The sequence below is a fragment of the Leptinotarsa decemlineata genome, unplaced genomic scaffold (genome assembly GCF_025532065.1).
Source record: "Leptinotarsa decemlineata unplaced genomic scaffold, Ldec_3_MD MMD2_tig00026336_RagTag_RagTag, whole genome shotgun sequence".
Taxonomy (NCBI): domain Eukaryota; kingdom Metazoa; phylum Arthropoda; class Insecta; order Coleoptera; family Chrysomelidae; genus Leptinotarsa; species Leptinotarsa decemlineata.
The window spans coordinates 6,057,639-6,071,582 of record NW_027412692.1 but is presented as its reverse complement, the minus strand read 5'-3'; the positions used below and the strand labels follow the sequence as shown (position 1 = coordinate 6,071,582).

Sequence of the window (13,944 nt, the reverse complement as noted above, 5' to 3'; positions counted from 1 at the left end):
TCTAGAGATGATTATGATTCTTGAAAAAGAAAATTTTTTCTAATTTTAATTTTTAATTGTTCAAAATCGATTTATATATGTATCAATATATATATATATATATATATATATATATATATATATGTATATATATATATATATATATATATATATATATATATATATATATATATATATATATATATATATATATATATAAAATCGAGAAAGGTTAATGCAGTCAAGCTGCTGGAAAATAATTCCATAAATAGATTAGTACTTTTTGATCATTCCCAAATTGATTTCAATTCAAGAGCCACTGGTATACAGCTGTTTCAGCTAATTGGCATAATTCACACATTTGAATAGTTTGACAAGAAAAACATTTTTTTATTCATTATTTAATTGTTTATTAGTTTAACAATTTGTTGTATATACAAATGTTGACCAACGTTATATTTTTTTTGAAGCAGAAAAAAATTATGAAAACAGCTATATAAAAAAGTGCCATAAAAATTATATACTTAATCAATTAAATTATAAAATTATAATAAATAAAAAAAATGTTTTGCCACTTTTTTATATATAGCTGTTTTTATAGTTTTTTTCTGCTTTAGAAAAAAATAATGGTCAATATTTGTTTATATCAAATTGTTAAACTAATAAACAAATAAATAATAAATAAAAAACAATTTTCCTGCCAAAATATCTAAAAGTGTAAATTATGATTTTCAAAAGCGAAATTATTTCTTAACTCATTATTTAAACAATCTAAATATAAAAAAAATCGATTTTAAACAATTAAAAATTGAAATTGAGATGAAATTATTTTTTTAATCATAATTATCTCTAGACAATAGAATAGCAATACATTTTTTTTGAGAATATTGAATTCCTCTATTTGTTTAAAACAATTTAATAAACAAATTACGTAAAAAATTCATATCCTATGTTAATAACTGCCATTGTTTAATGTGAAAAAAATAGGCCACTTATTTATACCTTTTATCCCATTATTTATGCCAACGGAGATTGGGAAAAATTTGTTAGTTAACAATTGAATAACTTTTTGAAAAATGGTGATGAAACTTTTTTTTCTACGGGACTCGATTCATTCAAGTGTTAAGAAGATACTAGATTTTTTAAAATGAAATTTTATGTTATAAAAAAATTATTTCTTTTGATAAACTCTCTTTAGCGGCAGCGCGCTCATGCCGTAACAGCCGCGCGAAACACTATATTTAACGTCAGATAGAGAGATAGAGAGATAGAGTTTCGGGAGTGGGACTTTTTTATCGGAAATTTTCTCCTCTTTAACGAAATTTTCTCAAAATTGCTTAAATATTATTATTTTTTGAGTTATTAACGAAAAACTAAATACCATTTTTTTAAAATTTCATTTTGTTAACAACAATTGCAATTTTTTACCAGCACCAAAATCCTTCAAAAACATTTTTCTAAAGTTGATTCCGAATCGAATGAGCTATCGCTCATATTTTTAGGACCTTTATCTCTATTTTTCATGTTTTTGAACTTGTTGATTAGACTATAATGGTATCGGAAGCTTTGAAAAAATCATGTAACACCAAAACACTATTTAAACCTTGATCATAGGCTGTTAAAATATCAGTCGTTACAGTTGCTGAAGATGTTTCAGTATTTCTTCCAGGTCTGAAGCCACATTGACAATCAGGGAGTAACTTTTTTGAAACGAATTGATCATAAATTTGAGAATGAAGAAATTTTTCGAAAATTTCAGATAGAGCATTTAGGATTACTTTTTTTTTGAATAGGTATGCCAACGGAGCTCTTCCATACAACAGGAAATATGATTTATCAATACAGCAAATAACTATCTATGAAAGGACTGCAATATTTCAGCATTTCCGCCGCCAGCCCAAATTCAAAATCCACATCAAACAGTGACTTTTTCGAGATGCATTGGACGCTCTTTTGTTTCATGTGGATTGGTTCAGAGCCAAATTCTACAATTTTGTTTGTTCACGTTGTTGAATGACCCATAACTGTCTACGTGGATATTAAGAACTTTTGATTTTGAGCTTAACGAATCATTACGTTTCTATAGTTTATGTACCTCTACATTCAATTCACTTTTTCAATTTATCGTAGTCAGCTGCTGGGAACGGCTAAACATATCAACAAAAGCTGGTCCTCTCGCCTCCGGAAGAACCAGGCTCCATGATGTCTATAAACATCTGCAAACCCTATGAGCATCCGCGCCGTCGAGTGCCCATCGAAAGTGGGTCGACCACCGACCACTAGACCATACGTGGACAAGAAACAGGTGGAAAGTGAACGAGACTCCGGTGGCTCGATATCGTACCGGAGTTTCATTCAGTGATTTCGACTCGCGACCAGACGGTTAACCCAAGAGACTGCTGGAGATTCGTTCGTACTGCGTGTACGGATTCACCGGTAGCGGCGTTACTGATTCTATAACTTTTTCGAAATCAGAGTGATCGGAGTGGTTCGATATTGTGACTCGAATCGAAAGGGAGGTTTTACGTTATCGACATGGGGTTTTTGAAGGTGAGTTTTACTTTATTAAAAGGGGAGTTTGACAAAATAACTTTTCTCAAGAGAAGTAGCTCTAAATATAATATGAAATTGCTGAAAGTGTGTGATGAAACAAAATTGAAAGAGAGGTTTTACGGTATCGACATGGGGTTTTTGAAGGTGAGTTTCATTTCAATAAAAGGGAAGTTTAACAAAATAACTTTTCTCAAGAGAAATAACTATAAATATAATATGAAATGGCTGAAAGTGTGTAACGAAACAATATCGAAAGGGAGGTTTTACGGTATCGACATGGGGTTTTTGTTGGTGAGGTTTATTTTATTGAAAGGGGAGTTTAACAAAAACTTTTCTTAAGAGAAATAACACTGAATATAATATGAAATTGCTGAAATTGTGCTATGAAACAAAATTTAAAGTAGTGCAAGTGATTATATAAATTCAAAATACATTGAAAAAATGAATGAATATAATAATATTTCTGAAATATGTCTGATGAAATTATTATGGAGATTTTCAAATGATTATGGAATATTTGTCTTCGAAACTATGTATAATGTCGAGATAATGCCTGAATATATCAAATTTTTTGTACTTTATCAGATTTTCCATCGAATTACTATTGAGAGTGAACTATTTGATTCAAAAAGTCATTATAGAAATTTGTTAAAATTGGAAAGGTATATTTTTATGAGAGATTAATTCTTGGAAAAAAAGTTCATGACCTTCTACTTCCCCATCTTGATACAAAAAAGTAGGAATCTTCCAAAGAAAGGAAGGAAGCAATCAATTTGTTTTCTGAATACACTGACTCGTTTCTCGGTAAGAATCAATAACATTATTTATGATATTAATTACAATTTTTCACAATTTTCCATGAATATTGATTTGACAGTGGTGAAAAATTAATTTCTCGTTGGTTGTTCAATAACAAGCTCTTTCGATAGGAAATTTTATCGGTTCAATAATTTCTGGAAATTCCAGCTTTTTTGATTTTTCCTTCATTTTCTGTATTTAGTACGTTGTGATTTTTGTTAAAGTTGTGGTGGTTTTCCATGCATGCATAGTTTGAATTGATTTTCTTTAGTTCAAAATTTTTTTGTGTTCAGATATTGTGGTCTTGAAATTTCTAGATGTTTTTCTTATATAAACTTTTTGGTACGAGACATATTTTAGTTTGTAGACACCTGATTTGTTATTAAACGACCAACAAGAAGTTAATTTCTCCCCACTGTTTTTATGAAAGATGTCATACAATTAGTCGAATCATTAATGGCAATACTTACCTGCTTTGTACCTACTATTCTTAAAACAACCGGTTTATCAATCAGTAATCCCTATTCCTTGGGGTCAATGATTTTCATACATTATATTCTGAAGTAGTGTAGAGTGACAGCCTAACTGAGGATGCCACTATGTAGTGAAACGCGTACTGAAAATGAAGTCTTTATTATAAAAATTTCTAATTATTATCACGAATAATAGAAATTTGTTAATGAGATACTTGAAAACTCTTGTTTTTCGTACTTGAATTAACTGCGTGAGGAATCGAATCATTGGTGAAAAACGAATGAATACAATTAATCCTCATTGAAGATAATCTTTTCCATTCATAAGAAGAAATAAATACGTTAATAAATTTCTAACCATTCAATAAATATAAATCAATCGTTGGATATAATTGGTCAAAACGGAGTTTGGGATTGAAACTGGAAGTATCTGGAATTATGTTGTAATTAACTTTTTGAACCGGTGTTTGTGTCACTTTACGAGTCAAGGTGAGAGACTCAAGTTATTGAAACATGTTCAGTGTAGAAGATTTAGATATCAATGTGGTGCCCTTCAATGAATAATTCTTTGATACATTCACAAATAACTGTTGGAGAGTCCAGTCCAAACCCTGCTCTCATACTAGAACTGAATCACTCTTGTCAACCTACTTGGTGCCATGAGGAGATACACTATGTATTTGAACGAATTTAACGAAATCTTTTGATGAATTCAGCTTTTCTAAAATATGCAGAAGATGCAATCAAGTTAACCTCTCATTATTTCGGAAACTGCTGATCTCCAGTACGTGGACTGTAGAAAAATAAGATGAATGTTCAAATTTCACGGGCTACATACATTTGAAAAGCATTTTTTTTATTTTTTATGTTGTTACACTTGTCTGAAATAAATGTTTACTTTTTCAGCTGTTTAGCATGTTTAGTTTATTGTTGAGAGGTACAATTTCACCTTATTTTTTGAACAGATAGCGTTCACTTACTCACAAAATGCTTCAATCTTCGGATTTCCTGAGAGAATCAACCCCCTTTCTCCCTTGCCTCTTTTGAAGCATTCAAGGAAAAGAGTTGGATGCGGATACTTTTCACTATACTCAGAAGGTAAACTCTAATTATTATAATACTTCAATCTTTTTCTGAGTGCTCATGTTTCAATATGAATTCAACTGTGCAATCTATCTTCAGAAGCATTGCATATGCATTTTACTGTGCAATTTGTCTTTTGAATCACTGAAGGAAGAGAGTTGGATGCGGATACTTTCCACTATACTTAGAAGGTGACATTCAATTGATACAATACTTCAATCTTTTTCTGATTGCTCATGTTTCAATATGAATTTTACTGTGCAATCTATCTTCAGAAGCATTGCATATACATTTTCCTGTGCAATTTATCTTTTGAATCATTGAAGGAAGAGAGTTGGATGCGGATACTTTTCACTATACTTAGAAGGTGAAATCTAATTGATAAAATACACCAATCTTTTTCTGATTGCTCATATTTCAATATGAATTTTACTGTGCAATTTATCTTCAGAAGCATTGCATATACATTTTACTGTGCAATTTGTCTTTTGAATCACTGAAGGAAGAGAGTTGGATGCGGATACTTTCCACTATACTTAGAAGGTGAAATCTAATTGATACAATACATCAATCTTTTTCTGGTTGCTCATGCTTCAATATGAATTTTACTGTGCAATCCATCTTTTGAAGCATTGAAGGAAGATAGTTGGATGCGGATACTTTTCACTATACTCTAAAATCTAATTGATACAATAGTTCTGAAAGCTCATGTTTCGATATAAATTCAACTGTGCAATCTATCCCTGAATTGCTAACTGCTCTCAATACTCATGAGGTGCCCTGACCGTGGCACCTGCCAATAAAACAGTCTTTACACCTCGTTTATCTCCTTCCTAATATCCACAAAGCGTTAAATTTCTAATGATATAATAGTGACGAGTCAGTCTTGAACTCTCCACAAACAGAATTAAGGTCAACAAAATTGAGTTGAATGAAACTGAAAGTGGATGTTTCTATACTGACGAGTTGTCACCTCTTTATGAATAGTAAATTGAAACTTATTCGAAAGAGAAAACTCATGTTTTGCCAAATGTAACAAATACTCATAAAGTCAACCACCCAATGATAGAAAGTTACCAATTTGAATGATTTTACACTTTCCTGACAATAAATTTTTCTGCAATTGAAGAAAGATTCAATAATTGTTGGTAAAGAAGTGATCGCGCTAATTGCCGAGAAAGTATAAAGTCCCTGCTTTCGTTGAAAACAATGAACACCAAGTATAAAGTGATATTTAGTGAAATCTCATGGAATTGTTATTAGGAAACCAAAATTTGTTTTAGATTGTTTAATATTCACGGCTTTCATTGGATACATTTAGGATACTACGAAAACAACTATTTCTTCTTGTAAAATAATAAATAGTTAACTGGTTGATTATATCCCAATAAAAATCTTCCTTTCAATAGATTCGGGAGAAAGTACAATACATCAATTACTATAAGGTTGTTTCAAAATTCTGTTCCTTTCATCGAAGATGCTCCCCGAAGTGGTCGACCTACAGTAATCCAGGACAAGGATTTGTGAACACTGGTGGTGCCTGACCCATCACAAACGGTGCTAGGGACGGCGGGATAACTGGGGGTCAGCTCTCATGCGGTTTTTGATGGTTCAAAACGCATAGGAGGAAAGGTCAAAAAGCTCGGAAAGTGGGTGTCCCACGATCTGAATGTTTAACAGTAATTGTCACGTTTCGAGGTATGTTCTTCTGTTTCCACTAATAGAACCTGACTAATAGTCAGGACCAAGCAAAAACGGCGTTCGTTGACTTCATCGACGAGTACACAATTTTTGTGCTGACAAAATCGATAAACTAGTGTTACGTTGGCAAAAGTGTACTGATTCAAATGACGTTAATTTTGAATGAATTGAATAAATATTCACTGAAATATTAATAATAATAAAAATAATAATATACTTTTTAGTCATTAGGAATAAATCTTGTGGACAAAGCTTGTGAAAAATAAATACAAATGTAAACATAGAAATATAAAATGTGAATATAAAAACACCTACAAAAAAGTAAAGTTAGAACATACCCTATAGTTCAACGCCGAAATTTTGTATCAACATGGTTGTACTTGTTTAAAAATACTTATATAATGGGCATATAAACATATATACTTATATATAATATTACATGAATAAACGCACCCATTGCACCAGACAATGAAACATTTATATCCAAACAAGAGTATAAACCAAAATCTTATATAACCTAAATTCAAATATGCACATTTTGTCACGATAATGTATCTTTATAGAACTCTTGCAAATTATAATAGGGTCTATCAGCCAAAAACGTTTTTACTTTAATTCTAAACATTTTGTTGGTCAAATTTGCCTGTCTTATATCTGAGGGAAAATGATTAAACAACTTGAACCCATTGTAATAAATAGAATTAATTCTTAAACAAATTTGTTAAAGGAATTGGCAATTTCAACGCGGTGGAACGTGTGCTATATGAATGAAATAAAGCCTCAAATAGGGAGATATTTTTGTAAATAAGGCAAACCGATTCCAAAATGAACAAAGCAATCACTGTTAAAATCTTTTGCTCAACGAATTTGTGTCTGTACGAAACACGAGGTTTAATCTTACGCATATACCTGATAGCTCGTTTCTGCAGTACTAATACAGACAAAAGTGCTGATGCCTACTCCCCAAAACGGTAATCCATAACGCAGGTAGGATTCAACGAGGGCAGTTTTGATTCCCAAATCAAAACCGGTGGTCCGCGGACCACCGGTTGAGAACCACTGGTGTAGAGCAATAGTTGAAATATATTCATAACGTTTAACATTACATAAATTAATTTAACAGAATAATGCTCTTAGTTACAGCACTGGACTCCCCGGACCTCTCCCCCTTCGCTACGCCACTGATATAAAAATTTGCTTACCAAGATATATTAGTAAAAGTTTTATTGTAATTTTTGAGAAACTTTCATGTCGTTCTTTTCAATAACCATATATAAAACATAGATCATAAACTTTTATGAATAAAAATCTATGAAAATTTCAAAAATGCACACAGCATACAATTTTAAGTTGAAGATTGATTTTTACTTCTGAAATTACCAATAAAATGAAATCAATCAATAGTAAAACAAATTTTATGGAAAACGAGTACAACAAACAGTAAACGAATATGAAACATGGGGTTATTGTCTCACATAACCCATGCCATCGGTCAAATTCAGCCTGTGGGTTCGATTCCTGCCTAGACGAGATATTTTTCTCGAGAGAATTTATCTGATTGAAGCTGGGATGATTCTGCAACCGTGTTGCGAATCACATGTTAAAAGATAAGACCTCGTTAGTCCTTACTCGCACAAGTTTCTCAACTTCTGAGAGTTGTCGTTCGTGTAGGGGCGACAGCTGATTACCGAAAAAACAGATTTTAAACAGATTTTTTTTTTAGTTATTGATGTAACAAGTGTAAGAAAGCATGTAAAAGGACTCAATATAATAGTAATGATGGTTAATTATTTGATATTGGTTCTTATATCTATTTCTTACATAATACAGAACAAGTCAGTTGTCAGGAAACAGTTTGTCCATGGAATTTTCGATAATACAAATAAGAAACATAAATTTTAAACAGATTGCAGATTACATATCAAACATAAGTAAATCTAAAAGCATTAAAAAACAAAGTGGTTTGATAAAATATAATATATGAATATCAGTCAAAATCTGTGTCTCTCATATATAGACTACGATTTTTTAATAAGATATTTTTGACTACTATTTTGAATTTATTCAAAGGAAGATTCTTGTAGGAGTTTTGTACATGATTAAACAAGGTTATTGACATATATTTTGGGCAACGTTCTGTTTTTTGAAGACGGTGATTCGGCACTTCCAGGATTGCTGCATTGGGGATCATACATATCCGAAAAAAATTATACTGGAACTTTTATATATAGATGCCTAAATCTACAAAATAGTCATAAATTTCCATAACATTTCTTGGAGCCAATCTAATTAAATTCAACCAGGTAATCCAACAATGATGTAAGAATAATAAAATAATCTTGAACTCTTAAACGTTCGAAACCATTCAGGTCAGCAAAACAGTTAAACGCAATCGAAAGTAATTGCGATTAGTGTCGAAATTACTTCTTTTTCGAATTAAATCGCACGTTAAACATTTTAATTGGGAAAATTAGGAACACATATCAAACAGTGAGTTATAAAAAATCATCAACTTTGTAACTGAAACTATATGTTTGTAAAATGCAAGATTCGATATATGTGAAGCATGTTTAAAACTATAAAGTGTTTAAATTCAATTTTTTGTATCTTTCACAACTTTCGACAATTGAACTAATATAAACATTTAATCCAACATTGATAAATGATACTTCTTTCTCGTTATTCACTTCCTAATTGGTTGTGGATGCACTTATGAATATCTCTATTTGGACTAAACCAATAGAAAGTGAAATCTGTCCGAACGCCAATTACTTTCAATGAATGAATCATGTTTATTTTGTTAATTCGCTTTCCTGACTTCATATAACAACCTTTTTTTTCCAATAAAATCAGCTTACAAAGTGTTCATAGAGGAAGTGTCTGTATCTGAGATACAGACACACATATATGTTCAGTCGTAAAAGTTTACACTCTTTGATGTAAATAGAAACAATTTCAGAATTTTTTATGGACGAATATGTTAGAATAAGAAAAACTTGTATCTTTCTGGTCAGTTCGAGGAGCTGAATCAATTTTAAAATTATTTACGAAGCACAGATATACGGGGTGTTCATTACTAGTTATATTTTGGGTACGCTATTTCATATGAACTAATATCCTGAATGAATTGATTGATGTAACCGTTACTGAAAGTCCAACTTCTGAATCACCGAATGTAGAAGTTTAATAATGTCTTTTATGATAACTTGAGTATAACCCAAAATATTTTGGGAATAGAAATATTGAGACAAGAAAAAACCATTCTCTATTTGGTCAGCTCCAGGAGATTAATCAATTTTCAAATCATTCACAAAGCAAAATCATACAGAGTATTTATCAATAACATGCTCATATTTGGGCTTAACTTTTGAAATACTGTGTGCTAGGGTTTTGATAATTTTTATATGACTACTTGAGTATGATCCTAGATATTTTTGAGAAACGTAGTTCGTAACTTAAATGCGTCAACTGTTTTCTGTACAACCACATTTTGCATTCTTGTCAGTGGCGTCTGTGAGGGAATAATATTTATTCAATCATTTCAGTAATAAAGTAATAAGCTACTACTCTTTTATCGAAGTAAACATTAGCTTTTCCTAAATCAAACAATGACTGTTGAGTGAAGCTCACTTCAATATAATAGAAATATTTTCGGTTCACCAAACTTTTTTGATCATTCTCTTGAAGATAATCACTTGGTGATCGAAACACGTGTCGAGGTGTTAAAATAACGGTTTTGTGTTGAGAAAAACTCCAGTAATATCTATTACTACACCAAACGTTCCAAACAGAGCATTATAAGTACAAACTGAGAGGAAAAGCCCCCCTGAAACAGCTACTTTCATATAAACATTGAATTACACGAAAGAAAATTATTTTATATGAACACTGCATTTTACAAAAAACACATTTCTCTACTAATTTTGTATTCCAAACATCCGTTATGGAATTGAATCAGATATCATTCACAGGATTCCTACACAATACACTAAATAAAAGATAAGGGAGCAATCAGTTTCAAAAGAAGTAACTCTATACAAAGATGTGTAAATCATGCAAAGAAGTAACTTTCCACAATCCACAGATATGAATGAAAATTATATATTTATAATTTGCTAACTCAACTCTTATCACATTCAAGTTCATTTGGAAACTAACTGAATCATGCTAAAATACTGAAAGTATATCAGTTTGGAAGAATAATTTACATATTTCAGAAATCTACTAATAATAACCTTTTGAGAATATTGTTTCTGCAATCTATAACAAAACGTGAACCATCTCAAGACCAAGATCTAACAATTCAAGATAAAGCCACACGATTGATAGTAAATGTCGTCAAATTCTTCATTTCTGATAACTAACATCGTTATTCAATTCCTTTTCAGATGACCACGTCCAAGAGTGTACAAAAATTTTGGTTTGAATGATTTCAGTTGGTGCTTTTTATATAAACGCCATATCCCGCTTCTATCTAAATCCAAATCGTTAGACATATTTCTTGTTTCGTCGTGGGTTGTTAGAAATGGCAGTCAGTGACCCATTATCAGTTTCGTTATCAATGTGGGCAACCGTTTTTATAATGCGCGAAACTAGTTTCTGAAATAAAATTGTCTATTAACGACACCGTTACATGTGAAATGGTCCCAAAAAATTCTTCAGCATTTTATGAATTCTGTATTATCGTTTCGGCATCTGAAAATTTGGATATTCTTCAAAAAATGTTACTGAGAAGTCCTATTCAATTCACATCTTTGTTAAGAGTTTATTTTGAAATAAATTGCTTTCTGTCTTTCTCTGGAAGATTCCCACATTTTTTTGTATCAGGATGGATAAGTAGAAAGCTGTAACCGTTCTTTCCCAAAAATTAAGTAAATAAAAAGACATTTTCGTTCAACTGTTTGCACGTTGAACTTTTTGATTGCTTAATGTGTTTATTACAGGGCTACTCAAATTCGTTTCTGTACATGGGTATCTCGTAAACGATAAGAGATAGAGTGTCAGTTAAATTGTGGCAAAGTTGTATATTTTAGAGACCTATTCAATGATGTAAAGAAATCAAATATAGCTTTTTTGGTTCTTGAGATATACAGGAAAAACAAAAAAATCCCAAATTATTTTTTTGCCTATATCTTCTTTATTCGCAGACATTTCAAAAATCTGTCCACATTTTGCTATTGGCACTTGATGTGGGTTCTCAGAATATATCCATGAATCTTTTATACAGGGTGTCATCCGACTTGGGCCACCCCTATCTTTGAATTTTTAAATACGGACCTGTATTTTTTGTTGTAGTTTTTGGATCGTAGACTGAAAATTCCCGAAATATAAAATTGAATTTAATTTCTCAGTATGAAGTGAACGTCTACGATCCAAAAACTACAACAAAAAATACAGGTCCGTATTCAAAAATTTAAAGATGCAGTTGGCCCAAGTTTTTCTGAAATACGCAACTTTGCCATAATTTAACCGACACTCTATCTCTTATCGTTTACGAGATCACCATGTACAGAAACGAATTTGAATAGCCCTGTATATTCATTTCCACCCAGCAAATAAAATACTTTTCAATTGAAAAATTGCATAATTACGGAAGCGCAGAAGGGCCATATTTTTATTATTTGTTTCTTGGAAATTACAACTTTGAATCTCGAAATTTCGACTTTTATCTCGAAATTTCGACTTTAATCTCAAAATTTTGACTTTCATCTCGAAATTTCGACTTTAATCTCGTAATTTCAAAATTACGACTTTAAACTCGAAATTTCGACTTTAAAATCGAAATTTCGACTTTAATCTCGAAATTTCAACTTTAATCTTCGACTTTAATCTCGTAATTTCGAAATTACGACTTCAAAGTCGAAATTTCGAGTTTAAAGTCGAAATTTCGAGTTTAAAGTCGTAATTTTGAAATTACGAGATTAAAGTCGAAATTTTGAAATTACGAGATTAAAGTCGAAATTTCGAGATTCTAAGTCGTAATTTGCAAGAAACAAATAAAAATATGTGGCCCTTCTGCGCTTCCGTACATAATAACTACCATTTCGCTTTTACAATAATTGATTGATGAGAGTACTTATTTCAGCTCATATCCCTATTGAGGTAATCTCCTAAATACTTCGTATAAAAAATACTTCATTAACATTGACCTCTCAAGATCCGGTCGAAACTTGTAAATAGATAATTTTGACGTCATCAACAATTGAATGACAGCTATAAGGCTGATAGTAGTTGATGGTCCTTTCATGAAGTTGTGTTGAACGGAATGATTAATATTGCTTGCATGAACGTGGAATGAACTTTCCAGAAAAACTTCAAATAGTTTGTAAAAATTGTATATTGTAGAAATCGGTCTAATCCTACTCACTGCGCCATCGAGTGACTGCTAGAAGCTGGTAGCAGTTGATGGTCCTTTCATACTCGTATTGATTAGGTCAAATAATATTACCTACATGACCGTGGAATGTCCTTTTCAGAAATACTTTGAAAAAATTGTATACTGTAGAAATTGGTCTGATGTTACTGACTGCGCCATTTTTCGAAAACAGAACAAACTTTAGACATTTTCCACATCGAGGACCTACTAGATGTAAGATTCTATCTGCACAGGCTATGAAATTCTCAATCAAAGCATAATCAACAAACAATGATTGTCTCGTTTGATCAATACAACACCGTAACCTATTATTTTTCGAAAGTGAGTTTCAATTAACATGCCTCGTTATTACGAGCCATATAATAGCAACAAATTTCATCTGATGCGTTTTTTCAAAAGCGCATTAACACATAGATAATGTACAGTTTTTTATCGTGCAATATGTAAAAACTAATTGAGGGTTATTAAGCATATCAACTCATTTGCTCTGAATACAATGTAGGTTAACATTTACGCACACATTTCATTCATACTTGGAAAATAATTACAGTTCATTAAATATCTTGTTATTTATGGGGATATTGTTACTTTAAAAATGCCGGCACTGCTCAACATAATAACTCAAATTTACTTTTACACGCCATTTGGCTGACCCGAATTTGGCATTTTTTACTTTCATGTATCGGATTCCAAATACGCATTTACACGAATTGAGAATTCTGGGTATTCAACGCTTCGAAGTTTCTTGAGATATTAGTGACAGCTTAATGGATGTACGTTTATCTCACAAATTTATCATGAACAGATGACTCCGACAGACACTTTCATTGTTTGGATTTTTAGGTTATTCGTCAATTTTTCATTTTCACATGCACTAAAAAAATATCTGTGACAACTAATTATAAAAAAATATTGGCTTGCCTTGACCAGATAGAAATAATTTTGGCTGGTCGTAATTTTCTGGCGATGTTACACATACAC

The 13,944-nt window shown here is 31.4% G+C and overlaps 1 protein-coding gene across 2 annotated transcripts in view; it reads left to right on the top strand.

Annotated features, from left to right (window-relative positions):
* The first annotated feature begins 2,285 nt into the window (after positions 1–2,285).
* LOC111517848 (uncharacterized) overlaps positions 2,286–13,944 on the top strand; it is a 57,917-nt gene continuing 46,258 nt past the window's right edge. The window contains exon 1 of one of the 2 annotated variants that reach the window (XM_023174135.2): positions 2,286–2,529. In XM_023174135.2, coding sequence (XP_023029903.2) covers positions 2,515–2,529 — 15 coding nt within the window. In that variant the 5' untranslated portion in view covers positions 2,286–2,514. Of the gene's footprint in view, positions 2,530–2,638; positions 2,677–13,944 lie in introns of those variants that run through there. The other variant, XM_074183180.1, reaches the window with a different exon arrangement.